The sequence below is a fragment of the Peromyscus maniculatus genome, chromosome 20, assembly GCF_049852395.1.
Source record: "Peromyscus maniculatus bairdii isolate BWxNUB_F1_BW_parent chromosome 20, HU_Pman_BW_mat_3.1, whole genome shotgun sequence".
Taxonomy (NCBI): domain Eukaryota; kingdom Metazoa; phylum Chordata; class Mammalia; order Rodentia; family Cricetidae; genus Peromyscus; species Peromyscus maniculatus.
The window spans coordinates 58,665,979-58,684,151 of NC_134871.1; the positions used below are offsets into that span (position 1 = coordinate 58,665,979).

Sequence of the window (18,173 nt, forward strand, 5' to 3'; positions counted from 1 at the left end):
GCGCACGCGGCCCGGCACTAGCGGGTGGCTTCGGCAGGGCCAGACCGAGGCCTCAAGTGTTCTTCTTTGAGATGGGCGGGGCGCAAGGAACCTCACCACCAGATTGGCAACAGGCGGACCATGCTCATGCCGTTCCCGTTCCCGAGGGTGAGGGCTGCTGGACCTTGATTCTTTCTCCGGGATCCTAGCCGCTCAGTCTCCCATAGAAAAGCTGAAACTCTGCCCTCCTTCCTGGTTCCTCGGCCTAGCACATCTGGGCCTTACTGACCTGCAAGTCTTTATCTATATACCTTCATCTATAGGGTGGGACAGGACCACTCCCTAGGGTTCCTACTTCTGGTCTCCAAGTCACCCATGCAGTGGTCCCATGGATTTTTTAACATGGCAATGATCCCGCTGTCTCGGAACAGGGTTTGGGACTAGTCCCCAAACCTCGGCTGGTGTCTATACACTCCTCCACCAAAATTTGCCCTCCTTGAAGACTGCCTACTCCCTCAGGCATCTCCTCCCCAACTTTGGGGATCTGTCCCAATTCTTAAGCCTTCCCCAGCCAAGATTTCACAAATCTGAGGACTTCTGTTCTCTAAGCAAGTGGGCTTGCCCATCACCAAGCAGCCAGGCTTTGTCCACACTACCTTCCTCCCTCCACCAACAGCCCCCTCCCCTCCACACACACACACCCAAAATATCCAGTGATTTACAGGGCTGCAAACTTTGTATCAAAACATTAAGACAAGTGTTGTATCACAAAAGGATATTTTAATACCAAAGTTGTGGGAAGACCAGTATTCCAAACTGAGGAGGGCTCAAAATAGAAGGCAGGAAGCTGGAGGGTAAAAGAGTCCTCCTGTCCTTCCGGTCTGTCCCTGGGGCTGGCTGCCTCATGACCTCCACCCAGCCCTTCTAGATCCCCTGAATGCCGGCTCACAGCTCTCTCCAACGTGCCACACAAGGGAGCCCTGGGGACCACAACCACTTGGATTAGCTTTTCACTATCCATGCATCCAGGCATCTGAACCATGAGGGACCTTGGGCTTGGGGGGAGGGGAGCAATTCCTTGAAGCCATCTGTCTTACTCCCTCCAGGCCCTTGTCCTTGGCATGGACTAGAAGGCTTGAGCCTACTCTGGACTGAAGCCCTGCTAACTAACTCGGAGCTGATCCCAAGCTGGGAGAGCAAGGGTAGAAGAGGATGTAGCTGGTAGGAGGCCCCAGGCTGTAAATGCTACCCAGCCATGGGGACAAAACCCTAAAAGGGACTGGAAATTTCCTCATTCCTGTATGTGTCAGCCTTGGGTCTATGCCCTAGGCAGTCCTGTTGTATCCACACCATCCCCCCGCCCACCAAATCTGTTTCCTGGGTCTCGTGTCCGGTGTTCTGAGCTGCTAGGACAGTTCTAGGTGGATGGTGGCTGAGTCCATGGGACTACTCTGAAGCTACTGTATGACAGCCCTTAGAAAGTGAAAACATGAGAAACACACTGCAGTGGCATTTGAGATGTGCTCTTTAGGGTGCGACCACTAAGACCTGGGGACTTCAATCCTGGCCACTGTATACTTGGATAGGAGGCTGGGCACACCAAAGGCACAGTTTCACAGACTCCAAATGGCTAGCACTCTGCTGTCCCCATAGCCTGGGAGCTCCATCTGTCACAGTGGAAGATGCCATATTTCTAAAGATCCCTTAGAGACCAGGCTCTCGGTGGTGAGGCTGGCACCTCTGTTCCAGGGGGTGCCAGGGCCACTCTTTCTAATGCCAAGGTCTCCGCCTCCACCTGCCTCTGCTCAGTTTTCTAACTGGATGCTGAGTTAGACTGATCTAGCTCACTGTACACCTTCATCACATCCATCTTGTCCGTTTCCTGTAAAATGGATACAATGTGACAAGTTGTCATTGGCTGAAGTCAGTCAGGGAGTAAACAAGAGAGCATATACAACGATCTAGGAACAGGGCTGGCACCTGTTTACAACGGACTGCCTTTGTTGTCTGGACTTAGCCCGGATCAGGGGGAATGGCAAGGCAGTGTATATTGGTTTGGTGGAAGAAGTCTCAAGAACCAGAAGTCATGCTACATGGGCGCTCTGGGAGACAGCAAAAGCTCACTGTGCAGCTCTGCACCAGCTTACTTTGCTAACACCCCTTAAAGCATTACAGGGTGCACAGCCCAATCTTCCTGAATGCCCCTTCCCCCTTCACTGCCAACACTGCCCAGTGAGCCACCTACATGGCCTGGCCGCTCAGATTTGGAGTCTGAGTGGTCAGCAGACCTACCTACAGGTTTCTGATACTCAGCCAGGGCTGGGCTGCGGCTCTGGTCCGCACTTTAGTTTGCACCTTCCCAAGGGCCCCCGATCCTGTGCTGGGCTGGAACATTGTAGCTCATGGTACCCAGGCTTGGGGGGGTCACTGCACAACAGTATCCAATCCAGCAAGGGGGGAGACAGAGCCAGCCAAGATTTCTCCAACAGTCAGGGGCCAGGCTATGGTTCCAAATGCCATTTTTACTGCTCAGACAACGTAGTTCTGGAAGGGGGACCGAAGCCAGGATAGAGCCTTGAAGGGAGACTTGGCAGACTTAGGCACCTGGGATCACAGGTTAGCCCTTTCCTAGGAAGAGCACAGAACAATACCTCCAAGAGACACCCTGGCCTAAGAGACCAACTAAGGACAAGACAGCAGAGAATGTAACATTAGGCTATAGCCCAAAGCCTTTCAAGCTTCAAGGGGAGGGGCAGACACCAGGGGAAAAGCTGGAGTCTCCCTTGGTGGCCTGGGTGAAACTCATGGAGCAGGTATCCAGGGGGTGTTCCAAGAAAGGGAACAAGGACCATGGTGAGAACCTCAAAGAACAGCCTGAGCTTGCTGTCCAAGTGGGGTGCCAGGTCCCATAACTGTCCCTCACTCTCTCATCCTGACCAATCACAGCAGGAGGGAGATTTAGGTCCTCACAGGACAAAGAGTCTCTGCCTTCTCAAGTAGCTGCCTAGGCACGGTACCTATCACTCCCCAGAAGAGGGAAGGGGTGGAGTGTCCAGGAGAGGGCTGGCCCTGGCAGCTGCCTCCCTCCGCTCTGAGCTGGGAAGCCTGCTGGGCTAAAGGACCCCACCACACAAGGCCTCCTGAAGTGTGGGCAGATGGGAGCCAGGAGGGGGCAGGTGGTGAGGGCACCTCCATCAGCGAGGGCCACTAGCCCACGCCCACCTCCAGCTGCGGAGGACAGGTGGGGCCCAGGAAGGAGCCAGACAGTGCCAGCACAGAATCCCCCGGCAGTCAGTCAGGGACCAGACTGTCATTGCGAATGTCATTTTTACTGCTGGGACAGAGGTGGTTCTGGGAGGGGCTGAAGCCGAGGTAGGAGCCCAAGGCTGGTGGAGAGAGAACTTGGCAGACTTAGGCCCCCAGGACCACACAGGTTGGCCCTGTCCTAGGGAGGGCACAGGACTGCTTGGAGGTCCTTGGGCAGGGAGCCAATAACTGTATCGATGTACAGCTGGGCCCGATGTAGTGTCACCTCCTTCACGGGGAGCTGGTGGCCCTGTGCCCGCACCTGGAGAGACAACAGCAGTAAGGGGTGACCGTACTTCCGGCCTGGCAGGAGGAGGCTGGGCGGCCCAGGAGGCTTCTCACCAGTTTTTCCCGGAGTTTCAGGACTAGGTCTACCACTTCCACCTCCGACTTGTCCTTCATCCAGGCCTCGAGATTCTGCTGGGGACATGTCAGGTTCTCCTCACCGAGTCTCCCACCCACCCTGGGCCTGCACCTCTCCCCTCCCTTCGCCTTCCCTCACCGCCTCACAAATAGCTTCCAGGTGCAGCGCTTCCAGCTTCTGGGCCATCTCTTTATGTCGTTGCCGATACCAGCCGTCAAAATTGGGGGACCTGAAGAAACGCCTGTGACGGCGAGAGGCGGCTGAAGAGCCGGCCTCGTGCGTTTGGGGGCACCCCCAGCGGCCTGTGCCCAAATGTTTACCCACCTGTAGAGGCCCAGCCAGTCACCCTTGAGGATGCAGGTGAGCTGGGGTCCCGCGTGCTCCAGGCTACGCAGGAAATCATCCTGGCGGAAGGGGCAGATCTGGGGTGGGCTCTGAGACAAAGGTCATATGAGCCAGGTGTTAAAGAGGACAGGCATGCAGGCCCTACCTTTCGGCAGGCAGGATGCAGCCCTCCCTCTCCAGGATGTATCTAGAGCTCTCCACCGCTTGGGGCAGATCCCTGGACAGCCCCTGAGGAGTTCTCTTAGTGGCCCTCCCTTGCAGTCCTCATTTCTCTGCCCTGGATGGGCTGCCTGGCAGGCACAGGGTCAACTTCATGCCCTGGCGGCTTCTGCATCACAGCCACCCACTGTTCCATGTGGACACAGTCCTGTCTCAGGCCTTCCCTCCTGGGTACGGGGGTTGAAGTGACCCTCCCCAGAACTCCCCGGACGCCCACCTTCCAGGGTGTGATGCTCTTCTGCAGTGGCATGAGGCTGGCCATGTAGTGCTCCTGGAGGGGAGGGACAAGGGGTGAGTGTGAGCCACAACCCCGTTGTCACGGCCTGTGCTCTCCCCACCCGCGACCATCCCTCCCTCGGGCCCACTGCTGCCACGCCCCTGCCTCACACAGAGCCTCACCAGAGGGATGATGAAACTCTGCGTGAGCTCTAGGAAGTGCCGCCTCAGGAGGGCACTCTGTGCGTCCCAAGGCCGCTTCTTCTGTACACCCTGCCAGAGGAAGCAGGGGACCTGAGTCTCAGCGTTGGCTGGGACCCTGCATCCTTCACGGCACACACGTGCCCACGTCCAGGCCCTACCCACGAGTCTGTACCTTGAGCAGTCTTTTAAGCAATGCTTTGTCCCGGTGGAGGTGCGCAGTGTAGGAGGTGTAGAGCCCTGACAGGGAGTCAGAGTTGTGGCTGTCCGTTCAACCTCCCTTCCACGCTCCCACAGCTCTACTGATGATGAAGAGGGTTGTCTGATCTGCCTACAGCCCCATTCCCTCGACAGAACCCGCACGTCTCTCACCCCATCCGTCCCGAGACTCAGGAGACCTGCTAAAGAAGACAACGTCCCCCCCACCTGCCACCATGGGGCCTGAGTAGAAAGAAAAAGCGTCAGAAGGCCTGGCCATCGCCACTGGAGGAATCTACCTAGTGCAGGACAGGCCTTACCAGAGTAGACGAGGCTGCAGCCCAAGGGGGAAGCACAGACCTGGTTTGGTGTCCAGGGTCTTCAGCCGGGAGGGTTTTTTAAGCTTGACCTGCTTAGGAAGGTCGCCTGTGAAATACACCCAGTAGCCAAGGCTCAGGACCCACAGCTCTGCCTGTGCCTGTGGCTTCGGAGGTACTGGATACAGAACCCCACCGAAGGTCCCAAGCTGGTGAGGCTGATAGCCCCTGGGCTTCTCACCTGACATCTTGGGCTCCCCAATTCGGAGGACATGAGGCCAGTGCTGGAGTGTTTTGATAAAGAAAGGGTTTGTGACTCCCAGGACCACGTTTGGTCTAGAGAGAGAGAAAGAGAGAAGAGGCAGAGAGAGACCTAGGGGAGGTAGTGTGTGAGAGCGGGAAGGAAGGACATGTCCTTACGGGGCCTGTGTTCGCGTTGTGAGCTCCTTGAACTCGCTGTCGTGAATGGTGAAGTAGGGGCGGAAGTCACAGCAGAACTTCAGGGGCTGTAGGCAGCTGCGGGGGTAGGGCGGCAAGGAATGTGTAAGGCGGGGGGTAACCAGGCACAGCCATAACAGTCTAGTGGGTAAGGTCTGTACCTGGTCAGGGCCAGCACCAGCTCTGAAGACACGTCAGGCGAGGGCGCCAGGACCACTAGCGGCTCCCCAAGGAGCATGAGCTCCCACAGGGTCTGTACGTGGGTTAGTACCGGCCGGAAGCACCTGGTGAGGAGAGAGCAACTGGGTCAGTCGGGCAGCCCAGTTACAAAGGTGCCGTGGTAAGCACAGGGCACTACCTCTCCCCAAGACAGCAGCAAGGGTGCTCCAAGTGTAAGGGGTGTCTCAGGTCACCAAAGTCACCCCTTGTTCTGACAGACCACCTGAGCTAGTGCTGGCCTAGGGGACCCGACCTGGACCCTGCCTGTGACCCGGGGGGTCTACCAATCCAGGGCTTTGCTATTCCTATAGCCTCTTATGCCTCCAGACTTAAGTCCTGGCTCCTGTTGGGCCCAGGATGGAAGAAGATAGTCTCAAAGTCCAGGACCCCTTGAAGACACCTAGAAAGGCCCAAAGGGGCAGCCTCAGAGAGCAAATGTCTCCCTTGCAACCTCTCTGGGCAAAGGACCTTCCTGCCCACTGTGCGCATGTTCCCTAAGCCAGACACTTGGGTACAGGTCTCCTCTTCTGTGCAAGTTTCTCAAGGGCCACTCAGATGAGCAGCCTCTCTCGGCAAGTTGTGCCCTGCATGACATACACACTCATGTGTGTATGACTGAGGGTAGGCTCCCTCAGAGTAGCCTGTGCTACCCTACAGGGCTCACCTAAACAGATCCAGTTCGTGGACACTAGCAAGGACCACAGGGGCTGGCAGCAGGTTCTGAGAAGGGAAGGGAAGGTAGGTCAGGCCCAGGTGAACGCTCTCTCTGATGACAATCCTGCAGCCCCATGCCACTCCCCCCCCCCCCCCCAGCACAGCATCCACACTGAAGCTGCCGGCCACCACCCTGGCTTTGCCTAGGCCTGGCCACCCACAAAGGCGACTGGTGAGGCAGAGGCGACAACCACCCAAGCCCAGGGACAGGGCTCAGGCTAAGGCCCAGCTCCCTCTACCCCATCCCCCACCTCTTGGTCACACTGCTTTGGAGGATTGGATTCCAGCTTGTCCACCCTGGACGGAATTCGCACCTAGGGAAGAAGGAAGCAGCTGCCACAAAGGGGGTAGAGCGTCTCCACCCACCCACACTGGCATGGCTTACCCTTCGGCTGCTCCTCACCTGAATGACGACTCCCATGATCGGGAGGTTCAGGGTCTGCCCCGGCACGGGGGCTGGCCATTGGTCAATCTCATTGCACGCTGTGGACAAAGGTGGCCAATGTCAGGAGCTGTCCCAAAGGGCTGAGATGAGACAACGCTGGCCATGTCGGATGGCCACTCACCTGCTTCCAGGCACGGTGCCAGCTTCTCAAAGTACTCAGGGGCGATCAGGCTGAGGAGCGACTGAAACAGCCGGACAAATGGCAGGCGGGACACCAGCACTAAAGACTGATGATGCAGGGCCAGTCAGAGGGCATTCAGCTACAGACATCATTCCTATAATTCAGGAGCCCATGGCAACCCTGCAGCCACGCTTACCCAGAGCTGGTCAGGGCAGCACATCCCCCGTCACCCCGTGGGACAGCTGCCACAGAATAGCCTAACTCGTGTGTCGGGATTGGAAAAGAGAAAGCCTGAGGTCTGCACCCTGAGCTAGCGCAGATAACCACAGGGTGGACAACCCCAGGTGAGAGCAGGGTTAGGACTGGGCCTAGGGACTTCAGAGGGAAGTGTGAGCTGCCTAAGTTGTCCTTATCCTGGCAGTGTGGTGACACCAGCAAGACCTGAGGAGCTGGGATATTCTGGGCCCGGGGACAGAAAGGCCTCAAGTGCCATCCTAGGCAAAGAAAGTCTTCAGGAAGAACTGGGCCCACTGGTGGCTCCTCCTTGGTCCTGCTACCCAGGTGGGCTGCAGATGGGTAGGCACCCCAGAGTGGAGGCTCAGGACTCCTCACTAGGTGTCCTGTAGCTGTCCACCATTTGCTACCTCTCCACAGCACTGGCTCACAGCGGCAGGCAGCTCACCTTCTGGAAGTAGCCCCTCTTCACAGAGCTGTCCTTCACCTGTCGGAAGTACACGTAGCCCAGGTAGTGCGCCGGCTCTCTCTGTAAGGAGTGCAGTGTTAGCCATGCCCTACACCGACCATTTGCTAGATCCAGGGGGACAGAAGCAGGGCCTGTTAAGGAGGAAACCTAAGGCCAGGCATGGTGGTACACGCCTTTAGTCCTGGCACTCCGGGTTAGGGTTGGGAGGTAGGGGCAGACGGATCTCTGTGAGTTCAAGGCCAGCCTGTTCTACATAGTGAGTTCCAGGACAGCCAGGGCTATGTGGAGAGACCCTGTCTTTAAAACAAACAAACCAACAAAAAACCCTAAGAAACACCTAAGAATCCAGAAGATGTAGGAGGCACTTGCCGACTAGGGCCTGCCCTGTGTCTACCACAGTGGGATGTAGGAGTCTCCAGTTCAGAAGGTGGGTAAACCATTCTAGAGTATGTCCACTGACAGAACACTGACACAGAAAGAACTTAGCCAGCACGAGAGTGCCCAGCACCCCTGGAAGGCCCTGCAGACTTCTGCTCACTGAGCCCCAGCTTATTTAATCACCCAGGTGCCCAGCCAGGGAGACATGATGTACAGCATCAATGTAGTGATCCTGGTGAACCCCGGAAGAGCTGACCCAGGTGGAGACCCACAGTGCAGGATCTGCAGCTTACAGTTATTGACCTCACAGGATGGGCCTGGCCAGCACCTCTACTGCATAAGCCCAAGGGCTTATGTTATGTTATGAAGTTCACAGCCAGGAGCCAGGGAGGGGCCCCCTAGTAAAGGGAAGGAAGACACAGACCAGATGCATCCCACTACTCACCTGCAGTGCCAAGGGGGCTTTGTTGTTATAGGGCCTGTCGTCACCATGCCAGAGGCTCCTCTGTCCTCCACACTGACGCATACGGAAACTGAACTGAGTGTCTCCAAGGCATCCTGAAAAGGGGCAGCCCCACCACACGTCATGAATAGGAGAATCTCCTCCCCCTATCAGGGGTGAGGACTGTGGTACAAGGGCAAATGCCCACTCAAGGGAAAACTTAACTTGACGATCTGATTCCCAACAGACGCCTATCCTGATACATCACACAAGAGTCTCGGAATGAACAGACGCAGAGACTCATCTTCACTTTCCCTGCAGGAGCCTAACTCAGGCGGCCTGGGGCAGGAGAATAAACTACACAGTGCTCACTGGGTGGCTGCTGTAATGGAGTGAAGGAGACCAGATCGCCCAGATATCTGGCTATCTGTGGGTTTTAGAGGACCTGGCTATCTTGCTGCAGCTGGGGCTCTGGTGAGGGTCCATCCTTACAGTGCCCCGTAGCCTGCTGGCAGCCGACATACCGCTGGCCCCATCACTCCATTTTTTGCCCATCACCTTCCAGCCCCAGGGCCGGTGTCCGGTTCAGGGAGTGTGGGATTGCCTACCTGAGTGGGAGTCTGGAAAGGACAGGTAGCAGATGCTGCTTTTCTGAAACAAACAGAGTTCCAGTGAGGGCTGGCTCACTCCTGGGGACATCCACTCCCAAGAAGTCCAAAACCTACCTCCTTGTCTGTGAGCTGGAAGTCACGTGGATAGACTAGCTGCAGGGGAAGACAGAGTACTTGGTGATAATGTATCTACCTGCCTGAGGCAAAGGGGTCCACTAAGACAGCTCAGCAGGGTCCATAAGCATGTGTTTGCTATCCTTCTGGCCCACTCCCTGGCCTCCCAGTGACCTCCTCCTTTCCTACATGTTGAACCTTACATCAGAACCTTCTCCTCGATTCTGATTCCTCTTCTCCATGACCTTTAGCCCTAGTTAGACTGGGTGTGCTTGCTAGTTTTCCATCGACTTGACACTAGCTAGCCAGAGTCATTTGGGAAGAATGTCTCTCAATTGAGGAAATTCCTCTGTAAGACTAGCCTGTAGGCAAGTCTGTAGTACATTTTCTCAATTAGCGAATGATGTGGGAAGGCCCAGCCTGTTGTGGCCTAGACTGGTGGTCCTGGGTGATATAAAAAAAAGCCGAGCTGAGAGCCAGGCATGGTTGTACACGCCTTCGAACCTAGAGGCAGAGACTGAGGCCGAAGAAAGTCTGTTTCAGAGGACAGAGGAGCCTCTGGCATGGTGATGACAGGCCCTATAACAACAAGGCCCCCTCAAGTCTCCCTCAAAAAGCCAATATAAGTGAAGGCAGAGCCAGTCTGGTCTACATAGTGAGTTCTAGGACAGCCCTAGCTACAAAGACCCTCAAAAAACCAAACAAGCAAAAAAAAAAGTATGTGTATGGCCGAAGGTGGTAGTGCACACCTTTAATCCCAGCATGCACTCAGGAGGCAGAGGCAGGCGCATCTCTGTGAGTTTACAGCCACCCTGGTCTACAGAGTTCCAGAACAGCAGAAGTGACATGGAAGAAACCATGTCTCAAAACATATACACCCCGCCGACAAAAAAGAATTCCACTTTTCTGTTTAGAAGATTTTAGACCTCTAGCCTCTCATCATCGGAGCCATAGCATTTCCCAGGAACAAAGGTATGCCGCAGCAGCAGCTGTCTCAAGGGTCACTTTGCAGCCTTACCTCAGCTACACTCACAACCTCTCAGGCTCTCACAGGTCACGCTGACATCATGGTCAGCCTCTGAGACACCATCATCTAGTCATCTACAATGGACCTCCTGTGATGGTCAGCTCCCTGGTTTGTGTCAGGGCCCTTTAGAGCATAGACATTATCTTGATTGGACCTGCCAAATGCCTCACTGAGCCTGAAACATTTTCTTCCTCCCCCTCTTCTTCTATCTTTCTGGTGGTTTTTGTTTAGCTGGTTTTGTTGTTGTTGTTGTTGTTGTTGAGACCAGGTCTCACTGTGTATAGATTTGGCTGTCGTGGAATTCATTAAGTTGACCAGGCTGGCCTTGAACTCATAAGAGATCAGCCTGCTTCTGCCTCCAGAGTACTGGGTGGGATTAGACACGTGCCACCCACCACGCCCATCTTTTTTCTTTCTTTCTTCAAAGTCTGATGCTGTAGCTCAGGCTACTCTGGAACTCACTATATAATCCATATTGGCCTCAAACTTATGATCCTGCCTCAGTCTCCCCAACGCTGGGTTTGCATGTACCCCAGCCTGGCTGATGTTTTCATCTTTATCTAGAAGAGAAGCTGTCTTTATGTGTAAGTGGGATGGAGGCCTTCATGCCAGAGAAAGACCACATCAAAAGCCTATGGCCCTGCCCAGCTGCACACAGCTGGTGACCAGATGCCAAAGGTTGAGCAGAGCTACAAACAGAGGGGCCAGGCAGGGCCTCACAGGGTCTGGATCTGATTCTACGCTAAAGAGGAGCGCCACAGGATTTCTAGCAGGAAAACCAGAAACGAACGTATGGGTGATATCGGAGACTGCAGCAGACACAAGGTAAAACCTGGGGGGAGATGGACCCTAGGAACTCTGGCTTGAGCAACTGAGGGCAGGAGGTATTTGGGCCTCTTTGGGGGAAAGGGCCACCGAAGATGCTGCGGAAAATAAATTGATGGATAGGCCATCAGGCCTTGGAGACCGTCCCTTTCTTGGCCTGGGAAGCGCTCCTAGAGCTCTGAGGAAGAGGCTCCTCTTGGAGAGGTGACTGGGGATAGGAAAGAGGAGGTCGCTGAGCTAGTCACTAGTGGAAGGAAGTGGGATAAAGGTCAGCCCGAGGATACAAAGTATACAGAGAGGCGACGAGGAGGACCCTAGACCAAGCAGGAAGGCTGCAGGCGAGGAGGCCATGGGATCAGCTTCCTGGAGGGTGGGCGCGCAGCGGAGAGCAAGGACTGGGAGGAAAAGAGCAGCAGCAGGGGTGCGGGCGAGGGGAGGGAGGAGCGTGGGGGGGAGGGGCATCGGGAGAGGAGGGACGTCCGGAGAGGAGGGGCGTCTGGAGAGGCTCGGGCCGCGGAAGGAGAGGGCACCGAGACCGTCCTGGAGGGTCGGCCGGCCCATCCACTTACCTCCAGCGCCTGGCCCAGCTCCAGATCGAAGGTGACCACGCACACGCACTCCAGCCAGGCAGAGAAGCGCGCCCAGGGCATCGCCGAGGCCCGCGTTGTACGGCCGGAGGACGTGGACCTAGTCGCGCCTAGTCCTCCGCCACCCTGCCGGGGCCCGGGGCCCATCGGCCCCTCCATGGTAGTAGCTCAAGCGATACCCGCACGTTGCGGGGGGCGGGGGAGTGGGAAACGCCGGGGTTCACCAGGCCCGCCTCGGAGCAGTCGAGCTGCCGTCGCAGGCCAGAAGGTCCCCCGAGCAGCCGCGCGCCCCCTGGCGCCAGAGGAGCGTCCGCCCTGGGGCGTCGGCTGCTGTACCAGCGAGAAAGGCCCCAGCCGGTTATAGAGGGGTCTAGAGCTGGTGGCGCATCGTGGAGGATGCGCGACCCGGGTCCGCCCGTGGGCAGCTAGTGCAGCTCTGAATCTGGCCGGTGAGCAATGCCGGTTCTGACATCCCTGGCCTGCGTCTGATTCGGGGGGTGGGGTGGGGGGGACTGTGGGCGGTTACCAGGGCTGTCAGGCGTCGTTTTCGCTTCTCTGAACCACACAGAATTGTATTTGGGCCACCTAAGGGTATCCACCCCGGCCGTGGGTTGTGAGCTTAATGTTCATTTTGGGTGTCATCGCTGCAGGGCCTTTTCATCTACAGCGTTCATACTGGACAGTCGCCCAAGCCAGTTACAGACTAACCTCAAAAGCTCATTCATTGAAAAGTGAGAAAACCATTTCCGGTGCGGTAGTGACGCTCGCCTTAAATCTCGGCTTTCAGGAGGTAGAGGCAGGCCGAGCTCAGAGTTCGAGCCAGCCTGGTCTACAGAGCGAGTTCCAGGACAGCCAGGGCTACACAGAGAAACAAAAACAAAACAAACAAAAAAAGTGTTTTAAAACACACACACACACACACACACACAATGTTTGGGGCTGGGGAGATGACTCAGCGGGAAAGAACACCGGCTGCTTTTCCTGAAAAGTCAGGCTTGATTCTCAGCAACCACATGGCAGCTCACAACTGTAACTGCACTTCCTGTGGATCCGATACCCTCTTCGGACCACCACGGGTGCCATACACGCACGTGGTGCAAAGGCAAACACTCTAAAAATAAATCTTTTAAAAAACCACCTCAATGTTTTTAAGTTCACAGTTTTGTGTCTGAATGTATAGCTCTCCTGTACTTTGTTGGTGTCCTGTCCAGGGTTGGACACCATTGATAGACCATGTCTCCACCCACCGACTCTTTATTGAAGGCCATCCTAGCTGAGTTGGCATGTCTGCCTGACCCACTTCCACTCCAGGCTGTTGTGCTCACTTTCGCTAGCAAAGAGGCAGCCCGACCAGTTAATGCTGCTGTCTCTAGGAGTAAAGAGGTTTGCCAGCCCCAACTTGGAGGCTGGGTTTATAGAAGGGTGAATTTAGAACCAAGAGGCAATGAGGCAGGCTGGAAAGAAACATTTGAGGGGGCAAAAGAAGGGGAATGGAGAGCCTTCCTCCTCCCCACCCCCAGCCTCTTACCAGTAGAGAAGCAAGAAATCTAACATGATTAACAACCTGCTTAAGGTCTTTCTTTTCCCAACTATGAACCTGCAGTTTTCCAGAAATCCCATCAGAAACCTGGTTTACAGGGAAAGAACATAGACTAAACGTCTTGTGTAACCCTTGTAACTTATGGTTTTACCACCCTACCAGATTGCCATCCAAGGCATTCCCAGACCTCACCCATCCTACTTATGGGAGGGGGGGGGTTAGTGATCTTTTGAGATACAACCTGAGAGCTATCAAGCTGGGATATATGATCAATACTAAACAATTATAACTCTGCCTTACAGAGCTCATACCTATGGATTTGTCTGACGGGCTCCTGGAGAAGCCTACACCTATTCTCTTGGATGTCTTACTTTCTTCTCAGTCCCTTACCCCCAAACACACACCCTCATTTGAGACAGGAGCCCTATGTAGTGCCGTCTGCGGGGGAACTTGATATGCAGACCAGGCTCATCGTGAACTCACAGAGCTCTGCCTGCGTCTGCTGGCTTTGAAAATGGCCATCACCACACACTTGCGTTGTCTCTCTTAACCCGTGTGCTTACGTCTCCATTGAAATGTTTTTATTAAGCCCCAGCTCTTATTCTGTGGGAAGTTGGAGCAAAGTGCTGATGGAGATAATGAGGGTGAGAAGTCTTTTTAGCTCACATGTTTCTGTTTCACTCTTCATTGTCTTAGAGCCATCTTTTTGTCATGGAAGTGCCTATCATAATCCTAAATAATAAAGGATTATGTTTATATCAATAAAGATGATGTTTCCATCAAAAATAAGTAAACTCAAATTCTGCTCCATAAAATGGCTAGTTTTAGAATGTCATTCTTTTCTATGTCAAAGCCACAAATCCAGCCAGGTGGTGGTGGTGCACGCCTTTAATCCCAGCACTGGGAGGCAGAGGCAGGCAGATCTCTGTGAGTTCGAGGCCAGCCTGGTCTCCAAAGTGAGTTCCAGGAAAGGTGCAAAGCTATACAGAGAAACCCTGTCTCAAAAAACCAAAAAAAAAAAAAAAAAAAAAAAAAAGCCACAAATCCAAGTCTGGTTTTAGCTGAGATCCCTAAAGGTCTAGAACCCAGGCTACTGAGAATGGCAGTATAGCAATACTATCTAGCATACTTTGATTTTTGATTTTAGGTGTTTTTATTTTATTTTTTTTTTTTTGGTTTTTTGAGACAGGGTTTCTCTGTGTAGCTTTGCGCCTTTCCTGGAACTCACTTGGTAGCCCAGGCTGGCCTCGAACTCACAGAGATCCACCTGCCTCTGCCTCCCGAGTGCTGGGATTAAAGGCATGCGCCACCACTGCCCGGCTTAGGTGTTTTTATTTTTTAAGCCCTAAAGTCCTTCTTTCAAAATTACTGACTTAGACTAGGCTTCAGCAAAAATTTTCAAATCTTTTTTTTTTTTTTTGGGGGGGGGTAGGAAGATTGGAGACAGGGTTTCTCTCTGTTAGCTCCTGGAACTTACTTTGTAGACCAGGCTAGCCTTGAACTCACAGAGACCCACATGCCTCTGCCTCCCAAGTGCTGGGATTAATGGTGTCCCAGCAGCTGGGCATGATGGCACATGCCTTTAGTCCCAGCACTGAGAGGCAGAGGCAGGTGGATCTCTGTGAGTTCGAGGCCAAGCCTGGGCTACAGAGTGAGTTCCAGGAAAGGCGCAAAGCTACACAGAGAAACCCTTGCTCAAAAAACCAAAAAAGAGAAACAAACAAACAAACAAACAAACAAAAAAGGCTGTCCCAGCTTCAATTTCCAAGTCTTAAATAGTTTTTCCACTCATGTGAGCTCATGGGAAGGCCGGGACCTTTAGAATGCATATCATCAAAGTGGAAAAGAATGTAAAGGTTTCCCCCAACACCTATTTGTTATTGTTGTTGTTCATTGACTTAATTGCCTAGGAATTATGCACTTGCAGTCCATCTGCCAAAAGTAGGCATAAGGTTCAAAGCAGGGACTATGTGAGCTTATGGTTATTTATGCGCTACAAAATCATTATCTTTTTTAATTACCACATTTCGTTGAGTTTAAGATAGTTATTTTTGTAAATAACTTTGTAACTGCTACCAACTGCACAGTCGTAAGTGAAGTAAGCCCATTTTGTCCACCTGCAGGATGCCAGTCACTGACAGGACTGATTTTGCAAGTGGAAATGAGAGTCAGTCTCAACTGTTTCCCCCAGGGATAGAGTTTGATAGGTATCTTTGTTGGCTGAAATTGGGAAAGTAGAAGTGGGGTGATCCATGCATGTATAACTAGCTAAACAGCAAGTTACCATCTGCACCTTTGAAATTGGTGATTGTCTTTTAAGTTAAAAAATATTATCTGGGGGGGGGGGGTTGGGAGAGAACAAGGGAATCCGTGGCTGATATGTAGAACTGAATTGTATTGTAAAATAAAATAAAATAAAATAAAATAAAAAGAAAAAATATCTCATTTTATGCATGTGAGTGTTTTGTCCACATGTATGTGCCTGGTATGTATGTGCAGAGGCAAGAAGAAGAAGGTGTCAGATCTCCTCCAACTGGAGTTACAGACAGTTGTAAGCTGGGAACCGAACCCATAGCCTCTCTGCAACAATAGTGAGTGCTCTTAACCACTGAGCCATCTCTCCAACCCCACCAACTCATTTTTTGTTTTGTTTTGTTTTGCTTGAGACAGAGTTTCTCTGTGTGTAGCCTTGGCTGTCCTGGAACTCACTTTTTTTTTTTTTTAAACTTCTCTCTCTCTCTTTTTTTTTTTTAATGTTTTATTCATTTTACAGACAACCCACCCCCACTCCCACCCCCCACCCTCCATCCCCCATCTCACTCCCCTCATCCACCCTCCCATCCACTCCTCCCATCCACTCCTCCCATGGGGAGTCAACAAAGCCAGTTGAGGCAGGACCAAGCCCCTCCCTGCTGTATCAAGGCTCAGCAAGGTGTCCCCACATAGGGAATGGGCTCCAAAAAGCCAGCTCATGCACTAGGGGTAGATCCTGGTCCCACTGCCAGTGGCCCCTTAAACAGACCAAGCTACGCATCTGTCTCCTTATGATTTTGTATGCTAAACAAATAATGGAATAAACCCCATTACTCTTGATACATAATCCTTTTGCTATATTACTGAATTTTTCTCTGGAGTACTTCATTAGCTTCTGTGGGGTTAGATTACCTCTAGCTTATGTACTCTTTTAACTCTGCTATAATGCAGTTTTTATTAACATTTGTTAGTCAAACAAAGTAAGGGCTTTTTTCTTGATCCAGGGTGTCATGTAGCCAAGGATGGCCTTTATCTAGCTAGCAGCTGAGAATGACCTTGAACTCCTGATCCCCCTGCCTGTACTTATCAACTGTTGTGATTACAGGTGTGCACCATTTCACTATGCCTGCCAAATTAGTGGTTTTGCCATGATATTTTCATACATCCATATATCATGTTAGCTTACACTTACGCTCCTCTCCACCTCTTCTCCCCCTGGCATCCTTCCCAGTCTCCAATAGTCTCTCTCCTACATTCAGATCAGCATTTCTAAAAATTCTGCCTATGAAAGAATGCATGTGGCCAGACTCATACTTTTAATCCCAGCACTTGGGAGGCAGAGGCAGGTGAATCTCTGTGAGTTCTAGGTCAGCCTGGTCTACAAAGTGAGTTCCAAGACTACACAGTGAGTAAAAAAAAAAACGCAGATGACATTTGTCTTTCAGTGTTCAACTAAGTTCACGTGATGCTCTCTAGTTCTCCCCCTTTTCTTCATAATGGCTAATGGTCCATTGTGTTTGTTTACCATTTATTATTATATATTATTATTATTATGATGATGATGATGATGATTATTGGTTTTTCAAGACAGGGTTTCTCTATGTAACAGCCCTGGCTGTCCTGGAACTCACTCTGTAGACCAGGCTAGCCTCAAACTCACAGAGATCCAACTGCCTCTGCCTCTGAGTGCTGGGATTAAAGTCATACACCACCACTGCCTGGCATCATTTATTATTTTTATCATAAATTTTTGTGTGTGTATGTACACTTTTTTTTTTCAAGATGAGACAGGGTTTCTTCATGTAGCCCTGGCTGTTCTGGAACTTGTTGTTCTGTAGACCAGGCCTCAAACTCACAAAGCTTCATCTGCCTCTGCCTTCCTAGTACTGGGATTAAAGGCGTGTGCTACCACCTCCTGCTAGTTCATCCTCATTAAAAAAAAAAAAAAATTGTGTGTGTTTGTGTGTGTGAGCAGAGGCAAGCAGTCAACCTTGGATTCCATTCTCTCTCTCTCTCTCTCTTTCTTTCTTTCTTTTTTTTTTTTTTTTCCGAGACAGGGTTTCTCTGTGTAGCTTTGCGCCTTTCCTGGAGCTCACTTGGTAGCCCAGCCTGGCCTCGAACTCACAGAGATCCGCCTGCCTCTGCCTCCCGAGTGCTGGGATTAAAGGCGTGCGCCACCAAGGCCCGGCCTCTCTCTTTCTTTCTTAAAGATTTATTTATGTGTATGTATGTATCTGTTAGAGTATATGCCACATGTATGTGGGTATGGTTGGAGGCCAGAGGAGGGTGTTGAATCCTTAGAACTGGAGTTACAGATGATTGTGAGCTGACATGTGGTTACTGGGAATCAAATTCAGGTCCTCTGGAAGAGCAGCTAGTGCTATTAATTACTGAGTCATTTCTCCAGTCCCTCGGCCTGGTTTTTTATGTGGGTTTTGGGATTCGAACCCAGGACGTCATGCTTACACAGTAATCACTTTACTGAGCTATCTCCCCAGTCTTCCACTTTCAGTTTTGGAAGGATAGTTTTGCCGGACTTAGAGTTTGTTCATTGACAGTTTTTATTTTTCCTTCACACTCTGAATGCTACTTTATCACTTCCTTGATCTTT

The 18,173-nt window shown here is 52.3% G+C and overlaps 1 protein-coding gene and 1 long non-coding RNA gene across 4 annotated transcripts; one reads left to right on the plus strand and one right to left on the minus strand.

The window, feature by feature from the left end:
- The first annotated feature begins 11 nt into the window (after nt 1–11).
- LOC121824337 (uncharacterized) lies at nt 12–3,811 on the plus strand. Its single transcript, XR_013046547.1, has 3 exons — nt 12–147; nt 1,086–1,200; nt 3,692–3,811. It is a non-coding gene; the product is annotated as an uncharacterized LOC121824337 (long non-coding RNA).
- Nucleotides 3,288–12,044, minus strand: Dennd6b (DENN domain containing 6B). 3 transcript variants are annotated; one of them, XR_013046546.1, is made up of 20 exons: nt 11,752–12,038; nt 9,331–9,369; nt 9,214–9,256; nt 8,609–8,721; nt 7,765–7,845; nt 7,083–7,188; nt 6,920–6,999; nt 6,768–6,830; nt 6,467–6,522; nt 5,745–5,867; nt 5,566–5,661; nt 5,387–5,481; nt 5,189–5,254; nt 4,806–4,870; nt 4,613–4,702; nt 4,431–4,484; nt 3,974–4,083; nt 3,796–3,890; nt 3,628–3,702; nt 3,288–3,547 (listed from the first exon to the last, which is right to left on the minus strand). XR_013046546.1 is itself a non-coding variant. In XM_006976144.4 (20 exons), the coding sequence occupies exons 1-20, from the start codon at nt 11,926–11,928 to the stop codon at nt 3,425–3,427; spliced, it is 1,758 nt and encodes a 585-aa protein (XP_006976206.2). In that variant the 5' UTR covers nt 11,929–12,044; the 3' UTR covers nt 3,288–3,424. The 3 variants fall into 3 exon arrangements, 2 of the variants coding, with proteins under 2 accessions (XP_006976206.2, XP_015850571.2); XM_006976144.4 differs by having other exon boundaries at nt 3,788–3,890; nt 11,752–12,044; XM_015995085.3 differs by having other exon boundaries at nt 3,628–3,705; nt 3,788–3,890; nt 11,752–12,037.
- Between the last annotated feature and the right edge of the window lie 6,129 nt (nt 12,045–18,173).